Source organism: Chenopodium album, chromosome 21 (assembly GCF_948465745.1).
Source record: "Chenopodium album chromosome 21, dcCheAlbu1.1, whole genome shotgun sequence".
Lineage (NCBI taxonomy): Eukaryota > Viridiplantae > Streptophyta > Magnoliopsida > Caryophyllales > Amaranthaceae > Chenopodium > Chenopodium album.
In genome coordinates this window covers 3,816,831-3,835,744 of record NC_137854.1, presented here as the reverse complement: position 1 = coordinate 3,835,744, position 18,914 = coordinate 3,816,831, and the positions used below count along the sequence as shown (strand labels likewise).

General features: G+C 38.5%; 2 protein-coding genes across 2 annotated transcripts in view; one reads left to right on the top strand and one right to left on the bottom strand.

The window, feature by feature from the left end:
* LOC145600237 (MLO-like protein 10) overlaps positions 1–1,522 on the bottom strand; it is a 12,594-nt gene extending 11,072 nt beyond the window's left edge. The window contains exons 1-3 of the mRNA XM_081656168.1: positions 1,182–1,522; positions 900–957; positions 521–726 (exon numbers count right to left, since the gene is read on the bottom strand). Coding sequence (XP_081512294.1) covers positions 521–726; positions 900–957; positions 1,182–1,346 — 429 coding nt within the window. The 5' untranslated portion in view covers positions 1,347–1,522. The remainder of the gene's footprint in view (positions 1–520; positions 727–899; positions 958–1,181) is intronic.
* Positions 1,457–18,914, top strand: LOC145602692 (uncharacterized). Its single transcript, XM_081658858.1, has 3 exons — positions 1,457–1,489; positions 6,392–7,174; positions 18,852–18,914. Exons 1-3 carry the CDS (start codon positions 1,457–1,459, stop codon positions 18,912–18,914), a joined length of 879 nt encoding a protein of 292 aa, XP_081514984.1.

The following is an 18,914-nucleotide window of genomic DNA, read 5'->3' as shown; positions in this document are numbered from 1 at the left end:
TTATCTATAGACAGCAAGAGATAAAACAATGACTTGACTTCATCTCTTATTAAATTCAAGAGCAGAACCTAGGTACTTGGAATTTCTACATATACAAACAAAAAGCAAAGCAGGTTTTAAAATTGTAAACTCATGATTGAAGTACTCATGTATGGAGTACATAAGAAATCATACTAAAATCGCACGATACTTCATATATATAAAATAAAGGTCAGTCAACCACAAATGTACCCGGATTTAAATAGGCATTATTAACCGACAAGAATAGCTTGCTGAACAAATGCAATCTAGCACCTACATTCAGTCCTCGGGCAATTGCAACATGTCACTCGAATGATCATAATCGCCATTTCAATGAATAATGTATAAATCAAAGCAAACTATAATCACCAATTTACCATTAAAATAGCTATGACATCAATACATTACCATCATCCATAAGAAAGTTAAGCAATCAACTTTCAAAAGCGTTAATACCACTATACCAATAGTCCAATATACCACAACTTAACAATCATACCTTACTACAATGATGAGAGACACCACCAGATACTAAACCCCGGCGCTTGTTCCAGAGCAGCCGCCTTCGATTTTCTTCACCTAAGTCACGGCTTTGGAGTTCACATGGTAACATATGGTCTGCAAAGTTGGAAGGGATACAGATTTTCGCGATGTATCCTTGACTAAATGTCAAGAGAAGTGAAATGAATCCCATAACCATCAACTCTGTAATAATTAAACAGCTCTTTAGTAAAAACATCACCCAATTGAAATTCAAAGACTATCATAAATTCTACTATAATGTACGGAGTACTACAAATATACAAGTATATTTCAGTCCGAATTAAAAATTACAGTATTAAATTACTCAAATACAAAAGCTTATAAGACAGAATTACCCTCTTTAACCTTGTCTAAGGCCTCATAGAGTGCCCTCTTCTGTTTTTTCGTTAACCACTGAACAATCAAATTCAACCACAATTTCAGCAAAAATACTAAAAAAATCCCTTATTTTAGTAGAAATTATGCTATTGTGCAAGTGTGTAACACCATATATAATCTGTTCAACAAATTTACAAATTGTAACACCCCCATATGAAGAAAAATAAAATAAACCCATCAACAAAATTCCCCATTTGTTATTTACCCCAAAAAAAAAAAATTGGGACAAAAAGACAAACCGTTCCAATTCTGTGAAGACCCTTTTCCAGAATGAAGGAAATGAGAATAATAAAAGCACAAACTCCAGCAACAGCCCAAGTTGGAGTTTGATGAAGCATTCTCTCACCATCTCCAACTTCCTCTGTAACATTTTTACTACTACTACCATGGTTTTCATTCTCCATTATAATCTTGATTTTCCAGATTTTTTTTAGTGGGGAAAAATCAAAACTTGCAGAATTTAAAATAATCTGCTAAAATTTCAATGATTTTATAGGGATGGTTGATTGCATACATGACCAAGATTATAAAGGGTCCACAAGAAAATGTAATGGGGGATTCGGTTGCAAAAATGGGACAAATGAAGACATCAAAAATGGGTGACAACTGAAAGTAGGGATATTTCACACTTTTGAGCATACAAGACTAAGGATTAAGGGCCTGTTCTCTTACGTTGAAATTTAGTTCAGTTCAGTTCAGTTCAGCTGAGTTCAGTTCAGTTCAGTTCAGCTCAGTTCAATTCAGTTCAGTTCAGTTCAGCTCCTAATTTCCTTCTCTTATAAAATATTCAGTTCAGTTCAGTTCAGTTCAGTTCAGCTGAGTTCAGTTCAGTTCAGCTGAGTTCAGTTCAGTTCAGCTGAATTCAGTCAATGAGAACAGGCCCTAAAGACTAGTTCAAGGGTTACAAATTAGGAATTCTATAATTACATAATGTTGAAAATATTTGACAAATGAAAGTGACAAAGTGTAAAGGTTGGAGCAGTTTCTTTAGCCATTCACTCCTTTAATGAAGGGATATCTTGTCTAATTACTAATTGTCCGTTTTTCTTTTCTAACGTGGATATTTTAGCACCCCGGCTCTTTTAAAACAAAAATCTTTTTAATGTATTAATCCCTCCGTCCCAAAAAGAACGACCCATTTGGATTGATTACGCGGGTATTAAGGAAGTTAAGTAAAAAGAAGTAAAAGTATATTGGAAAGATAAATTTATATGGGGTTTGTAAAAAAATAGAGAGGGAAAGTAATAAAATAACATGGAAAATCAATTTTTTATATGAGGAAGCTAATTTTGCACAAATATTGTAGCAAATTGGTGGGTGTTTTAATGCAAATGGGTCACTCTTTTTGGGACAAAGTTTTGGCCAAATGGATCGTTCTTTTTGAGACGGAGGGAGTAGAAAAGTATTCTCAGGTCTTGTTTGATTAATCTCAAATTCTCGATTAATAATTTTAGCATATCAAATCAAATAGTAATATGGAGTATCAAATACGGAGTAGTAGTTTACCATTCCTAATTTATAAGGACCAGAGACGAAACAAAATTTGTCATACAACCGGTATGTGCCGGGCCAACTCTTCAACAATAATGTATTGTTTCCCGGCTTATAACAAAACATTAATTTATACCCTGACGTTTTCAGTTTTACGGTTTTACCTTTGCAGATTCAACGTTTTGACCTAGCTAGATACTATTCATCAACTAGAATATCTGGTACAAGTAGTAATAAATATTTTTTTTTTTGACACTTTGTAATAAATACGGAGTACTATTAAAGGGTCCACACGTCAATGTAACTAACCACCAGTCACTAATCATACAGTAAAGTAGATTAATCATTTTTTTTCCAATTTTTTTAATTTTTTCAAATACTTGATATTTTAGATTACTCTAGTAGCCACTAGCCAGAGTAGATACCATTAGGCACTTTTAAGAGTTTGATTGATTGTATGTTATTTGGAAATGATGCAGCAATTTTTACATTTTACTTCGTTATTATGCTCCATTTGTTTTTTTCTTTTTGAAAAAAGACTCTATTTGTTTTGTTTTTCAAGAAAATGATTTTTTCATTTACTCCACTAAGTTCAAATTTAAGGGTGGGCAATTATGTTTACCCTTTTCATTTCTATGGTCTTATATGCTCCATTAGACCATTACACAACACGAAAGAGATTGTCTTTAAAAGCACCCTTAAATCATCAAAGTGTAATATTTAATGAGCATGTAATTATCAATTCATTACGGAATATTTCGTATTAAACAATCTTAATATTAAATTATTAAGTCTCTGATGTGTTCATTTTATATATATATTTATCCCCGTCCCTTGGTCGTAATTAGTAGTGTTTTTGGCTCCTACGAGCCACTTTTATTACTAATTTGTGTTTTCCAGTGCTTTGGTAGTTTTGCTTGAGTTTTGTAGGAATTTGCGTACTTGGAGCAATTTCCCGGGTTTTTCGAGGAGCATCTACAAGTATTGGAAGACCGCGACCGCTTTCGATAGCCCAAGGCCGATTGGAGGGATCAAATCGGTGATTAAGGGCTCGGTTATGAAGATTTGAGGACTTGGGCCAAGTTCGGAGGCCCAAGAGTTGGAGATTTCGAAGCCCATGAGCATCGCCCAAGTCCACTCTCTCCGCCCGGAGGCGCGCCCGGTCGGGCGGGCCAAATCAACATGCGCCCGGTGCACGCGCCCGGTCGGGCGCGAGAAAGCTTTTGGGGAGAAAAAGGCGGGCCCGGTCGGGCGAGCCCTTGCCCGACCGGGCGCGTGTCGTTCCTCAGAGACGATTAGCTTTCCGTTTTGTTTTGTTTTAGCGTTAACTCTTGCTTAGTATTAATGTAATTCTATTAGGCAAGATTAGGATATCTTATCATTATTATTACTCTAGTTTAGTTTTTTCTCTCCCTTCTCTCTACTTAACTTTCTCTCTCTAGATTTTATTTCCTTTCCTTGTTCCTCACACTCTTGTAATTCCGCCGTCTTGGTACGATTTCTCCTTTAATTAATCTCAGTATTTTACTCTTTCCGATTTCTGTTATGTCTTGTTTAATTATTATGTTTTGTTTAGTTTTGATTATGTCCGAGTAGTTTAATTCTAGGGTTTATGGGGATCCATAATTAATATGAAGGGGTAATTTATTATTATTGATTATTGACTTTGCATAATAATTTCTTATTGAATTGTTCTAATTCTTTGCAATTGGATTATGAATCGAGCAGATGTAATTTGATTGTGAATGTTTAGCAATATTGAATTGATGAATCGAGCAGATGTTAATTCGATATTAAAGGCTATTTTCAATAGGAACTTAGATCTAGTAAATTGCGAGAGCCTGTTAGATCTATGCTGGTTAGTAAATTGCGAGAGCCTGTTAATCATGTTATTTGTGCAATGTTGATTGATTGATTGTTATGTTTTATCCCGGAATATTAATTATTGGTGAACCTGTGACCCTAGGCCTTCTTATATCTGATTTTCTCCTTAAACTTAATCTTCGTAGTATAGTTTCATATTATAACAACAATTTGGTTACCTTGATAATTTAGACTATATTAATTAATTAGGAGTAGAAAGACCAGTTTCCCTGTGGATTCGACCCTACTTCCCTATCTACTTTAGTTAGAGGATTTAGGTATTTCTTTTGATTAGGTGATACGACTTTAGCCTGTCAAAATTTGGCGCCGTTGCCGGGGAAACGGTTTTATTTTTATTTCTAATTGTTTTTATAGTTTAGATTATTTTCTCTTTTGCCTCAAGGGACATTAGTTCTTTGAGGTAGTACTAATATCTGTTTTTTTTAGTTCTTTGTTTATGCCCAGGTGTTCCAGATCAGGTTACATTCCATTCGATCCTGAGATCGAACGCTCGTTTCATAGACAAAAGAATCTTTATAGGCAGATCTTAGCAGATTCCGGGAGTAGTGATATTCCTGGAAATCCATTACCTTCCTCTAGTGATTCGGAGCATTCTTCTGATTCAGAACTAGAGATGGGTACACCACCACCTCCACCACCTCGTAAGCTTAGCGATTATTCGCAACCATCGCTGACAGATTTTCCGCATCTTTCTCCTACGCCCGATCTCGAGGGAGTCCAGTTCGAGATCAAGCCCCAATTCATTACGATGATAGAAAGGAAGCAATTCAGTGGAGCAAAGGGTGAAGATCCTAATCTTCACATTGCAGATTTTTGTCAATACTGCAATACTATTAGGCAGAATGGGGTAACGCAGGATCAAATCAGGGAGATTCTTTTTCCCTTTTCTTTATGTGGAAAAGCTAAATTATGGTTTAATGGTTTGAATAGAGCTGCACTTGGTATTACTAACTGGGAGACTCTTGCGTTGAATTTTTATAATAAATATTACCCTGCAGAGAAAACAGCTTTATTGAGAAGCGCCATCCAGAATTTTGCCCAAGAGGCAGATGAAGCATTATATGAAGCTTGGGAAAGATTCAAGGATCTGCAGAGGGAGTGTCCCCACCACAATTTGGCGAAGTGGTAGTTGATTCAAGCTTTTTACAATGGTTTAGGAAATGCATCTAGGACAATTTTAGATTCCGCAGCTAGCGGTAGATTTATGAATTTAAATGTTGATGATGCAGGTCAGGTTATCGAAGATATGGCAATCCATAATTCCCAATATGGGAATGCTAGAGGCTTTGCTAACAAGGGCAAGCATCATGTTGATTCAGTCACTTTATTGCAAGCCCAGCTTACTTCTATTTGTCAGAAACTAGATAATCTTACTACTAACAATCCTAATTCTGTTGCTAATGTTTCTGCTGTTTCTAATAATGCTAATGATGCTTTCTGTGAAAATTGTGGAAGTGTAGGTCATTTTGAACAAGATTGCAGGAGTTCAATGGAGCAAGTTAATGCTTTTCAAACTTACAAGCAAAATAACCCATACTCCAATTCCTACAATCCTGGCTACCGGAACCATCCCTACCTATCTTACCGTAGCACCAATGTTCAAAATCCTCCACCTCCACAACAACCACAACAAGCACCCCCTCCACAGCAGAAATATTACCATCCTCATGCTAATCAGAAACCCCCATCACAGCCCCCTACTACATCTTCTGACCCTGCTTTATCAGAAATTAGGGCAATGCTGACCAACATGCAAAAACATATGGAGAGTAGAGACCAACAGATTGACTCTATTATAGCCCATAATAAAGTCATGGACACCCAAATAGCACAATTGTCCTCTACCCTTCAATCTCGTCAGCAGGGAGCTTTACCAGCGCAGGGAATGCAACCAACGGATCATGCAAATGCAATCACCCTAAGGAGTGGTTCACACTATGATGGGCCCCAAATGCCCAAAGAGGATGAACCTGAATTATCTGACATTGCTAATCCTGATTCCTTTGTACCAATTTCCCCTGCAGGGCTGCAGGGTAAAATTCCTGATGCTAATATTTTTGATGATTCATTGCAGGGTACAACCCCAGGGAAGGATGCACCCCAGGAGAAGAGTAGGGAAGCACCACCAGTTATCAAGCTACCTTTTCCCAACCGTCACTTGAAGACTAAGTTGGATAAACAGTTTGGTAAGTTTTTGGAGGTTGTTAAAAATTTGCAGGTAATAGTTCCTTTCACAGAACTTATTACTCAGGTTCCCGCATATGCTAAATTTATGAAAGACATTCTGACTAGGAAGAGGGCCTTTAATGAGGTAGAAACCGTAGCATTCACTGAGGAATGTAGTGCACTTTTACAGAATAAATCCCCTCCTAAATTAAAGGATCCCGGTAGTTTTTCTATCCCCTGTCATATTGGTAATGTCTTCATTGATAAAGCATTATGTGATCTAGGTGCTTCTGTTAGTGTAATGCCATCGTCTGTTTGTGCTAAATTAAATATGGGTGATTTAAAAGTTACTAATATAACATTGCAAATGGCAGACCGTTCTGTTAAATACCCCTTAGGTATTTTAGAGGATGTACCTGTTAGAGTTGGTAAATTTTTTATCCCCGTTGATTTTGTTGTTCTAGACATGGCTGAGGACACGCAAATTCCCATTATATTAGGTAGACCTTTTCTCCATACTGCAGGAGCCATTATTGACGTCAAAAATGGTAAACTAACCCTTTCTGTAGGCGACGATAATATCACGTTTAATTTAGGGAAAGTTTTAAAAGGTCCAATGCTTGAAGAAAATTGTTATTTGATTGATGTGCTTGATATAATGGATGATATTTGTGAGGAAAGCTTACCACAGGTTCTTGCAAGGGACCCCTTGGAGGAAATTCTTTGTGGAAATTTGTCTGCAGGTGACATGAGCGTATGGAGCAAGGAGGTGGACGATTTAGAAAGAGCTCTTGCCACCGAGGAATCTGATCTTAATGATTGTGTGAAGGTAGTAAATTTGGTTCAGGAATCAAAACCTGCAGAGGTGAAGAAACCTGAACTAAAACCTCTCCCTTCCCATATAAAATATGTTTTCCTTGATGAGCAGGAATTGTACCCTGTGATCATTAGTACTGCACTGGATGACCCACAAATTTCTCAACTTTTAGAGGTTCTCCGAACCCACAAAAGGGCAATAGGGTACAGTATTGATGATCTCAAGGGTATAAGCCCTGATTTTTGTATGCACAGGATACCCTTAGAGGACAATTACAAGCCCTGCGTTCAACCCCAGAGGAGGTTGAATCCTAATATGCAAGAGGTAGTCAAGAAAGAGGTTATGAAGTTACTTGATGCAGGTATCATCTATCCTATTTCTGACTCTAAATGGGTAAGTCCTGTACAGGTGGTTCCTAAGAAGGGTGGGATGACTGTCGTTAAAAATGATAAAAATGAATTAATTCCCACTAGAACTGTTACAGGGTGGCGTATGTGCATTGACTATCGTAGACTAAATGTCGCCACTAAAAAGGACCACTTCCCTCTCCCCTTTATTGATCAAATGCTTGAGAGGTTAGCAAACCATAAGTTCTTTTGCTATTTGGATGGGTATTCGGGATTTTTCCAAATCCCGATCCACCCTGACGACCAGGAAAAGACTACATTTACATGCCCTTATGGCACTTTTGCATATCGTAGAATGCCTTTTGGTTTGTGTAATGCGCCTGCTACTTTTCAACGTTGCATGATGAGCATTTTTTCTGATTTCATAGAGTCTATCATGGAAGTCTTTATGGATGATTTTAGTGTTTATGGTTCCTCATTTGATGCATGTTTAATTAACCTAGCTAAAATCCTGAAAAGATGTGAAGAATGCAATTTGGTTCTAAATTGGGAAAAATGTCACTTTATGGTGACAGAGGGAGTAGTCTTGGGTCATATTGTATCTGATAAGGGCATACAGGTGGACAAAGCTAAAATTTCAGTGATTGAGCAATTACCTCCCCCAGTTAATGTTAAGGGAGTTAGGAGTTTCTTGGGTCATGCGGGGTTTTATCGCCGTTTTATCAAGGATTTTTCTAAAATTGCTAAACCACTAACTCAGCTTTTGCTTAAGGATGCCCCTTTTGTTTTTACTGACGAGTGTCTTGAGGCTTTTGACAGGATTAAGCAGGCTTTGATATCAGCACCCATCATATGTGCTCCCGATTGGAACCTTCCATTCGAAATTATGTGTGATGCAAGTGACTATGCTCTAGGAACCGTGCTTGGACAAAGGAAGGATAAAGTTTTGCACGCTATCTATTATGCAAGCAAAACTTTAGATGAGGCCCAAGTCAATTATGCCACCACGGAAAAGGAGTTTCTTGCTGTTATATATGCTTTAGAAAAGTTTAGATCATATCTTGTTGGTTCTAAAGTCATTGTTTTTACTGACCATGCAGCGTTGAAATATCTAATAGCTAAGGCTGAATCCAAGCCAAGGCTACTCCGGTGGGTTCTTTTGCTCCAAGATTTCAATATTGAGATAAGAGACAAAAAGGGAGCAGAGAACGTAGTGGCAGATCACTTGTCACGTATCAGGTATGATGAGGGTAAGGATTCTCTTCCTATAGATGATTCGTTCCCCGATGACAACCTGTTTGCAGTCGTAGAGAATCACCCTTGGTATGCAGATTTTGCTAATTATTTGGTGGGTGGTACTCTACCTCCTGACTTGTCCTACCAACAGAAAAAGAAATTCCTTTCTGATGTTAAACATTATTTTTGGGATGATCCTTTTTTGTTTCGTGAGTGTGCAGATGGATTATTTCGCAGGTGTGTTCCCGAATGGGAAGTTCACGGCGTCCTTACTAGTTGCCACACTTCACCCTATGGTGGACATCACGACCCCTCTAGAACGGTGGCCAAGATTAACGAGTCAGGCTTCTTTTGGCCTACCATGTTTAAAGATGCTAACACTTTTGTGCAGGCTTGTGACTCTTGCCAGAGGACTGGCAACATTTCGCGGAGGCATGAGATGCCCCAAACTGGGATACTTGAAGTTGAAATATTTGACGTTTGGGGTATCGATTATATGGGGCCGTTCCCATCTTCCAATGGGAATTGTTACATACTTGTGGCCGTCGATTATGTGTCCAAATGGGTTGAAGCCATAGCATCACCAACAAATGACTCCAAGGTAGTCATCAAGCTATTCAAGAGAATCATATTTCCCAGGTTTGGTGTCCCACGAGCTATTATTAGTGATGGAGGTTCCCACTTCCACGAGAGACAGTTGGACAACTTACTTAAGAAGTATGGTGTACATCATAGAACCGGGCTTGGTTACCATCCCCAAACTAGCGGTCAAGTTGAGGTCTCTAATAGAGAAATCAAGGCGATTTTAGAGAAGGTAGTAGCCAAGTCTAGGAAGGACTGGAGTATGAAGTTAGATGACACACTTTGGGCATACCGAACGGCATTCAAGACACCAATTGGTACTTCACCTTATAGGCTAGTTTATGGTAAGGCATGTCATCTTCCCGTAGAATTGGAGTACAAAGCTTTTTGGGCAATCAAGGAGCTTAACATGGATTCTAAGGCCGCGGGCAAGAAGAGACTTCTCCAACTCAATGAGTTGGATGAGTTTAGATTGTCGGCCTATGACAATGCACGCATCTACAAGGAGAAGACCAAGAAGTGGCATGACAAGAGGATCCTACCAAAAGAGTTTACACCGGGTGATAAGGTCCTTCTCTTTAACTCTAGATTGAAGATTTTTCCAGGAAAGTTGAAATCTAGGTGGTCCGGTCCCTTCACTGTCACAAAAGTGAACAAATTCGGTTCGGTGGAGTTGGTGAATAACAAAGGTGAAGAGTTCAAGGTCAATGGTCAAAGACTCAAAGTGTATCATGATGGTGCTACCATTAGGGATGTGGAGGAGACTCTCCTAACTCCACTTCCTAAATGAGCTCAATGGAGGTAAAAAGGTCGTGCGGGACCTAGATAAACCAGCGCTTTGCGGGAGGCAACCCGTATTTTACTTGCTTTATTTTTTGTTTTTCTTTCTTTTTCTTATGAGAGGAGAGAGGAGGGAATTTAATGAGTTTTATGAGTTTTTGGTACAGTTTACAGGAAAGAGTTAGTCAAATTTTGAGGAAGAAAAGTTCGTCAAAACTTGCTCTCGGGCCCGACCGGGCGGAGTTTCGCCCGACCGGGCGCGAGAGTTGACGTATACGGACTAAAAATTGGCCCGACCGGGCGGAAGGTCGCCCGACCGGGCGCGAGAAGAAGATCGAAAATCTTGAGAAATTGGCCCGACCGGGCAGTGAGACGCCCGGCCGGGCGCGAGGCGAAAGGAACCCAGGTCCCTCTGATCGCCCGATAGGGCAAAATGGCGCCCGACCGGGCGCGAGAGAGGGAGCTCATGACGAATGTGATCGCCCGATCGGGCGAAATGGCGCCCGACCGGGCGCGAGAACTGAACTGAGTGCCAATCAAGATCGCCCGACCGGGCGCCCTCTAGCCCGGCCGGGCGCGCCTTCCCCATCTCTTTTTCTTCCCGTCTTCTTCCTCTTTTCTCATTTTATTTCTCTTCCTTCGGCTTTATCTCTCTAAAAACTCTAAATTTCCTCTGACTTCTCTCTAAGATTTCTCCTCCTTCTCTTACCCAAATCCAAAACTTTTTACATTTTCTTACTCCTCTCTTCATCCTCTACATTCCTACATAAAAAAAAATTCTACATTTCCACAAATTCAATTTTCGACTACTACCTAATGGCGGCTAAAAGGGCTCGAAATTTGCTCAGGGGTAGCTCCAGCTCGTCCCAACAGTACGATCCAGCTCTTCAACTCGCTCAGTGGCCGACGATCAAGATCGCGACGGCGGAGCAACGGGAGAAATTGGAGGTGCTCTACGGAAGAGAGGTAATTCCCTCACGGTGGTTACACCGTCCCACTTTAGAAGCTTTAGGTTTATATGGTTTTGTTAGGAGATTTTTAAACGATATTGGTATGCGTAAATTTGTAGATATGCATTATGCGACATACCGTGAATTAACTTGTGAATTTTTGTCTTCTCTTGTTATTCAAAACCATAAGAGTGGTCCTAAATTAATATTTAGGCTTAACAATAAAAATATCACTCTTTCTTTTGTGGAATTTTGTAAATTGTTTGAACTGGAACCGGAATTAAACAGACAATGGCATGCTGAGTTTAAAATGGAGGATGTGTATTAGCTTTGACTGGTATGCCTCATGTTTCTGCACAACATGCTAGTGCTAGGCCTATCCACCACCCCGTCCCTAAAATGTGGCAAAGATTTGCCGGTGTATGTTTCCTAGGTAGGAATGAACCCCATAACTGTCAGACCAATGAACTAGCTGTAATTGGCCATTACATGTTTGGGTATGAGAAATTGAACATAGCCCGGTATATCATCCACCACCTAGGTAGGCACGCTACGGCCAGCAACCACCACACTACCCCCATCCGTCTTGGTGGCCTTATCACTAGGATAGCCATCAAGAAGGCCGGTTTTGTAGAGAGTGGACCCCACCGGATGACTAACATGGGACCCGACACCTACATGACCTCTAGGTACCTTGAGGAGCTTGGGTGGTTGCGGGTAGACGAGAACCAGGTCACCCATTGGTGCATTAGGACAGGGACTGAACAACCCTTGCCCATTTTTTCTTTGCCCAACCCAGACCTGACCGCCTTTCCCCCAGGGCAAGAGTCCTACGCTTACGCCCTGTTAGTTGCCCATGCTAGGGGTGAGGATCCACAGCAGGCCCAGGCTCAACCACAGCTCGTAGTTCAACCCATTCCACAGCCACCATCACCACCCCGACAGTCCCATTCCGTCCCTCATGGTGACTCTGACCCAGTTTGGGACTTGCAGAGTATTGGCCAGGCCATAGGTCGCATAGAGCAGACCCAGACCGAGTTCAGACAGATGATTGGTTCTGTCGACCAGAGGCTAGGCTACCTAGAGAGGAACCAGGGTAGGGGACTCTACCCCATTTATGATGATTATGCTCGTCGGGGCAACATTCCTGACGATGCTGTTTACCCAGACTGGTTCCAGCCCCCACCTCAGGGATATGATAGGGATCCCACTGCCCATGGTATTTACACAGACTATTCCTCGTTCCATGGGTACGGCCAGGACATTCCTTTTGGGGGACCGCCGGGGGGGACTTTTCAAGCTAACTATTTTGGTGGTAGCTCTTTTGGTGCAGATGGTGCAGGTTCCAGTGGTGGAGCAGGTGGGTCCTCTCATATGGACCAGGATGAGGATGAGTAGCCAGCTGGGCTACTTTCGAGCCAATGAGGACATTGTCCGATCTTGGCTTGGGGGAGGATTTTTGGATTTGGTATATACTTTTCTCTTTCCTTTTCTTTATTTTTGTTTATTTTTTATGTGTTTTGTTAGTTTAGATTTATTGCTTTTTAGTTTAGGTTATTGCTTTCCTTATATGAAAAATACAAAAAAAAAATTGAAAAATCAAAAAAATAAAAAAATACGAACCAATGAACTGTAAATCATGCTTCCCTGTGCCCCATACTTGAGAAAAATTGTTTTGATTCTTGGCATTTGATTGTGAGCATTGTGGATTTGTTGATCATGATTTGAAGTTTAATTGCTTGGATTCCTAAACATGCGTCAATGTTGTCCAACTACTTGTGAATATAGTGCTTGACTAGTTGATTTGGTTAGGAATGTGTGTTAGTTCCTGGTATGTCAATGAATTTGAGTATTGATTTGCAACTATGAGTAGTGTTTCATAACTCATTATTATGCACATGTGGAGGACGAAGGCATTTGTTCTTTTAGGTAGCCTTCAGATTTATTTAGATACATTTGTTCCCTTCTTGCTACCCATGTTATTGCCTTGACTTTTTATTGTTTTTAGCCACAGTACAAGCCTATTTTGCCCCATTGGTTACTAGTCCCAAGCTTGGCTTGGGGGAGCTATTAGTGAGTAAGGTGAGGGAGTTTGTAGTGTGCACATTATTTGCACAACTTGGGCGGTTTTAAGAAGTTATTTGTTCTTGATCGTATTTTAAAGCAAGATGAGTTTAAAAGTTGAATTTTCTTGAAAAAAATAAAATATGATGATATGAAAAAAAGGAAGAAGTTCAAAAAAAAAAAAAAAAGTGAACTTCTAAGAAAAAAAAGAGCAAAAGGAAAAAAAAAGTGTTTGATGTTCAAATGTTCTAAGTGAAGGTTGATCAAAAGAAAAAAATTGAGTTTCATTGTAAATATTTGAGTTTGAGTTCAAAGTTTGTTTATTCACTCTTGTTCTATATTATCATATTTTTATGAGTGAATTTTTGTAAGTATTGGGATTGATTTTTATGATTGGAGTATGTTTGGTGATTTATGTTGGAGTTAGTTTTGTTGGAGATGATTATGACCATTATTTTTGGTCATGTGTTTATTAGGATATGGCTCCCTTAATGCATAGCTTTTCTCTCACATATTCCCAAATTTATCCTACCCTTTTCCCTAACCTTACATTACAAGCTTTAAAGACCTTTTGACCTTGTGCATAGGGTTGTGTAAATATGAAAGTGTTGTTTATCAATGCAAGTTAAGACTTGACATATTCCGAGTCGACTATTAGGTTGAGTGTATGTCATTTTATATATATATTTATCCCCGTCCCTTGGTCGTAATTAGTAGTGTTTTTGGCTCCTACGAGCCACTTTTATTACTAATTTGTGTTTTCCAGTGCTTTGGTAGTTTTGCTTGAGTTTTGTAGGAATTTGCGTACTTGGAGCAATTTCCCGGGTTTTTCGAGGAGCATCTACAAGTATTGGAAGACCGCGACCGCTTTCGATAGCCCAAGGCCGATTGGAGGGATCAAATCGGTGATTAAGGGCTCGGTTATGAAGATTTGAGGACTTGGGCCAAGTTCGGAGGCCCAAGAGTTGGAGATTTCGAAGCCCATGAGCATCGCCCAAGTCGACTCTCTCCGCCCGGAGGCGCGCCCGGTCGGGCGGGCCAAATCAACATGCGCCCGGTGCACGCGCCCGGCCGGGCGCGAGAAAGCTTTTGGGGAGAAAAAGGCGGGCCCGGTCGGGCGAGCCCTTGCCCGACCGGGCGCGTGTCGTTCCTCAGAGACGATTAGCTTTCCGTTTTGTTTTGTTTTAGCGTTAACTCTTGCTTAGTATTAATGTAATTATATTAGGCAAGATTAGGATATCTTATCATTATTATTACTCTAGTTTAGTTTTTTCTCTCCCTTCTCTCTACTTAACTTTCTCTCTCTAGATTTTATTTCCTTTCCTTGTTCCTCACACTCTTGTAATTCCGCCGTCTTGGTACGATTTCTCCTTTAATTAATCTCAGTATTTTACTCTTTCCGATTTCTGTTATGTCTTGTTTAATTATTATGTTTTGTTTAGTTTTGATTATGTCCGAGTAGTTTAATTCTAGGGTTTATGGGGATCCATAATTAATATGAAGGGGTAATTTATTATTATTGATTATTGACTTTGCATAATAATTTCTTATTGAATTGTTCTAATTCTTTGCAATTGGATTATGAATCGAGCAGATGTAATTTGATTGTGAATGTTTAGCAATATTGAATTGATGAATCGAGCAGATGTTAATTCGATATTAAAGGCTATTTTCAATAGGAACTTAGATCTAGTAAATTGCGAGAGCCTGTTAGATCTATGCTGGTTAGTAAATTGCGAGAGCCTGTTAATCATGTTATTTGTGCAATGTTGATTGATTGATTGTTATGTTTTATCCCGGAATATTAATTATTGGTGAACCTGTGACCCTAGGCCTTCTTATATCTGATTTTCTCCTTAAACTTAATCTTCGTAGTATAGTTTCATATTATAACAACAATTTGGTTACCTTGATAATTTAGACTATATTAATTAATTAGGAGTAGAAAGACCAGTTTCCCTGTGGATTCGACCCTACTTCCCTATCTACTTTAGTTAGAGGATTTAGGTATTTCTTTTGATTAGGTGATACGACTTTAGCCTGTCAGTCTCCCGTGCAAGATTTGTTTTTTTTTAATTTATTATTTAATATAGTACTCTACACGTATACTCTTTCACACATAGGGTTGTCAATGGATCGGGTTTTGGTACGGTAGAATTAGGCTTCATTCATCGGGAATTACTTTAAACGCCACATACATAAGACATATTCAGCATCTAAGTTTGATATAGAAAACACCACTAAGTTATCTTTATTATTAACATATCAACTAAGATTAAAAAAAAAAAAAAAAAGAGAGCAAAAATTAGAATTTCAATACATATATCCGCATCATCATGGATAATAAAACTAGTACAAGTATATAATCATACAAATATATTACCCAACTTTTGGCAAAACAAAGAGAACTTCACAAATAAAAGGGCAATTACAAAGCATATTAGCAATCAAGGTGAATAGATGTCTCATGGGCTTAGAGCCACTATTTTTTGAGTACTAGTATAGAGTTGTACTGCACTACTAGACAACAAACACTCCATATGGTTTGTATGAAGGAGAAATCACAAGTTCGGGTGAAATTGTCAATTCTTACATTATGTACGTATAGAAAAAAGGCGGTCTTACTCCGTACAATGTTAAGGCGGTTTCACCTAAATGTTTTCTTAAACTTATAATTTAAAAATTGGAACAACTCTTTTATCAGTTGTGTATTTAAGTAGTCAAGCGGACATAAATCGAGGATCTAAACTAGGTGTTGGACTGTTGGTTGACAAACAAGTAGTCCGATTACGGAGTAAGTCATTCTACAATTAGTATTACATGCACCATGGTGCACATAGAATTAGATACACCAGGCCCAATAGCCCAGCAAATCCATGTCCAATAGAAAGAAGTCTGCACCCAACAGAAAGAAACCCAACCATTTTTTTTTCACCATTGAATTTGGATATTCTTTTTTTTTTTCTACCTCTAAATTTTTTGAAAATCTAAGTTAAAACTTTTAACATCCATTTATTTATTTTTCTCTCTCCTCTTTTTTTTTTTTTTTTTAAGATTATTTTTGCTTCCCTCATTGATAATATTGATTCTCTCTTTTTTTTTTACCTCTAAATTACTAGAAACTCTAAAATTTTCAACAATGGGGGAAAACTCTACTTTCTCTATCCACTTTAATATAAAGTTTCTTCTATTTTATTTAAAAAAAAAAATTGGAGATTTGCTGGTGTTTTTTTTTTTTGGGAGTTTTTTGACCAATTTTGGTGGGTAGAGCAATAAAACTAGCAAATCTGATGTTAATCGTTTTATATCCATTACATTCATATTTTGTTATTATATTTCTAGTTTGTTCATATACGTTGCCTTTTATGTCCATATATATGTGTTGTATGAAGTAATAATTTGTGTATAACCTTTATCAAATATTTTGGTATGAAATAATAATTTATTTGGATGTTGTGTATTTTATTCTTTTGTTGTTTAATACTTCATATTTAATTATAGACCAACTACTGAACACCTTCAAGAAACTTCTGAACATCCACCAGAAACTTCTAATAAGACACCAGAAGCAATACAAAAGCCCCATAAACTTCTGATAAGCCCCTAGAATTTTCTGATAAGCCACCAAAAAACATAGAATCAATCTCAAAAACCTCTAAACCCCTAAAAAAACTTCTGAACCACAATTACTAGCCACTGAACACCCTTCAAAACATTTTAACCACCTTCAAAAACCTCCGAACCTCCTACAAAAACTTTTGAACCCTAATTACAAACCACTGAACACCCTTCAAAAACATTTTAACCACCTTCAAAAACCTCTGAACCCCAACAACAAACCACTGAACACCTCACCAAAACCCCTGAACCCCCTACAAAAACTTTTGAACCCCAACCACAAACCACTAAACACCCTAAAAACACTTCTGAACCCCAACCACGAACCACTGAACACCCTACAAAAACCTTTGAACCCCCTACAAAACTTCTGAACCCCAACCACAAATCACAAACCACTAAACACCCTACAAAAACCTCTGAACCCCCTACAAAAACTTCTGAACCCCAACCACAAACTATTGAACACCTTACAAAAACCTGTGAGCCCCTTACAAAAACTTCTGAACCCCAATCACAAACCACTGAACACCCTACAAAAATCTTTGAATCCTCTACAAAAATTTTTGAACCCCAACTACAAACCACTAAACACCCTACAAAAACTTCTGAACCCCAACCACAAACCACTAAACACCCTACAAATACTTCTGAACCTCAACCACAAACCACGAAACACCCTACAAAAAATTCTGAACCCCAAACACAAACCACTGAACAACCTACAAAAACCTCTGAACCCCCTACATAACTTCTGAAGCCCAACCACAAACCACTGAACACCCTTTAAAAAATTTTGAACCCTTACAAAAACCTCTTAACCCAATCATAAACCATTTAACTGATGAATAAAAAGTTATACCGCAAGTGCACGGTGTCTGTTGTTAGCAGAGATTTAGCAAATACGGGTCGAATCCCACAGGGAGACAGGTTCTATTAGTTTTTGCCCAATTATATGAACTATTTCTATAAACGAATAATGATTCGATGATTAAATTAACTAAAGAATGACAATAATGGAAATAAGGTTGTTCTTAGATAAATTAAAGTCTAAGGCATACGTTCGGTCCACCATGCTTATACCAATCCAAGAAATGCAAACAATCCATTAATAAACAAACTAGGTCGAATAATTAAAGCACTTGTTAATCCTACGGTCGGGAATTAACGCTTACGAATTAACATATGTAGTTCGGCCGCTAACATAATCAAATTCGCCAATTGTAATTAAGCCTCTAAAAATATGATCTTTCAATTCTAATTTTTATTAGCTAAATAATCAACTCATGATATTGGCCAATTACATGAATCAAACAATAAAGCACAAATCAATTGGAATTATTCAAACCCTAATTCATAAATTTATAAATAATTAGGCATAATTAATCAAGGTATAAACATGGCTTCCCTCACTTAGCCCTAGAAAACGACTACTCACTCATAATTGAAATAAACAAAACAAAAGAGATAAATAAACTAGAATTCATAATTAATAAAATAAAGAACGAAAGATTGAATGAAATACCTCAATGATTGAATTAATGGAGAATAATAAACTAGGGTTCAACAATGGAGAGAAAACAAAGAAACGTTTAATCTAGAAAAATCAAACATGAGAGGCAAAATAAAATCCTCCCAAGTATTTATATTATTGCCTCATCCTAAATAAAATAAATAAATAAATACATAAGCTATAATGCTATTGGATGATAATTGATAACGTGGCACGACACTCGACTTGATTACGTCAAACGACCAAGAAAAGTTGGAGCAGCAACGAGCTATAGCTCTCTGACGAGCGAGCTATCGCTCTTCGTCAAATGTAGCTACTGCCTTGGCGAGCTAGCTGGCGAGCTATGGCTCGCATAAGACTTTGCGTATGGCAGTGATGAGCTAATAGGCGAGCTAGCTTGCGAACGATACCTCGGAGCTTCCTTGGCTTGCTGCCTTACTGAGCTAGTACTCGAGCTATAGCTCGAGCTTAGCTCGATGCAAGAATGCTTAGCAACTCAAATTGTCAATGCACCAAAGGCCTAA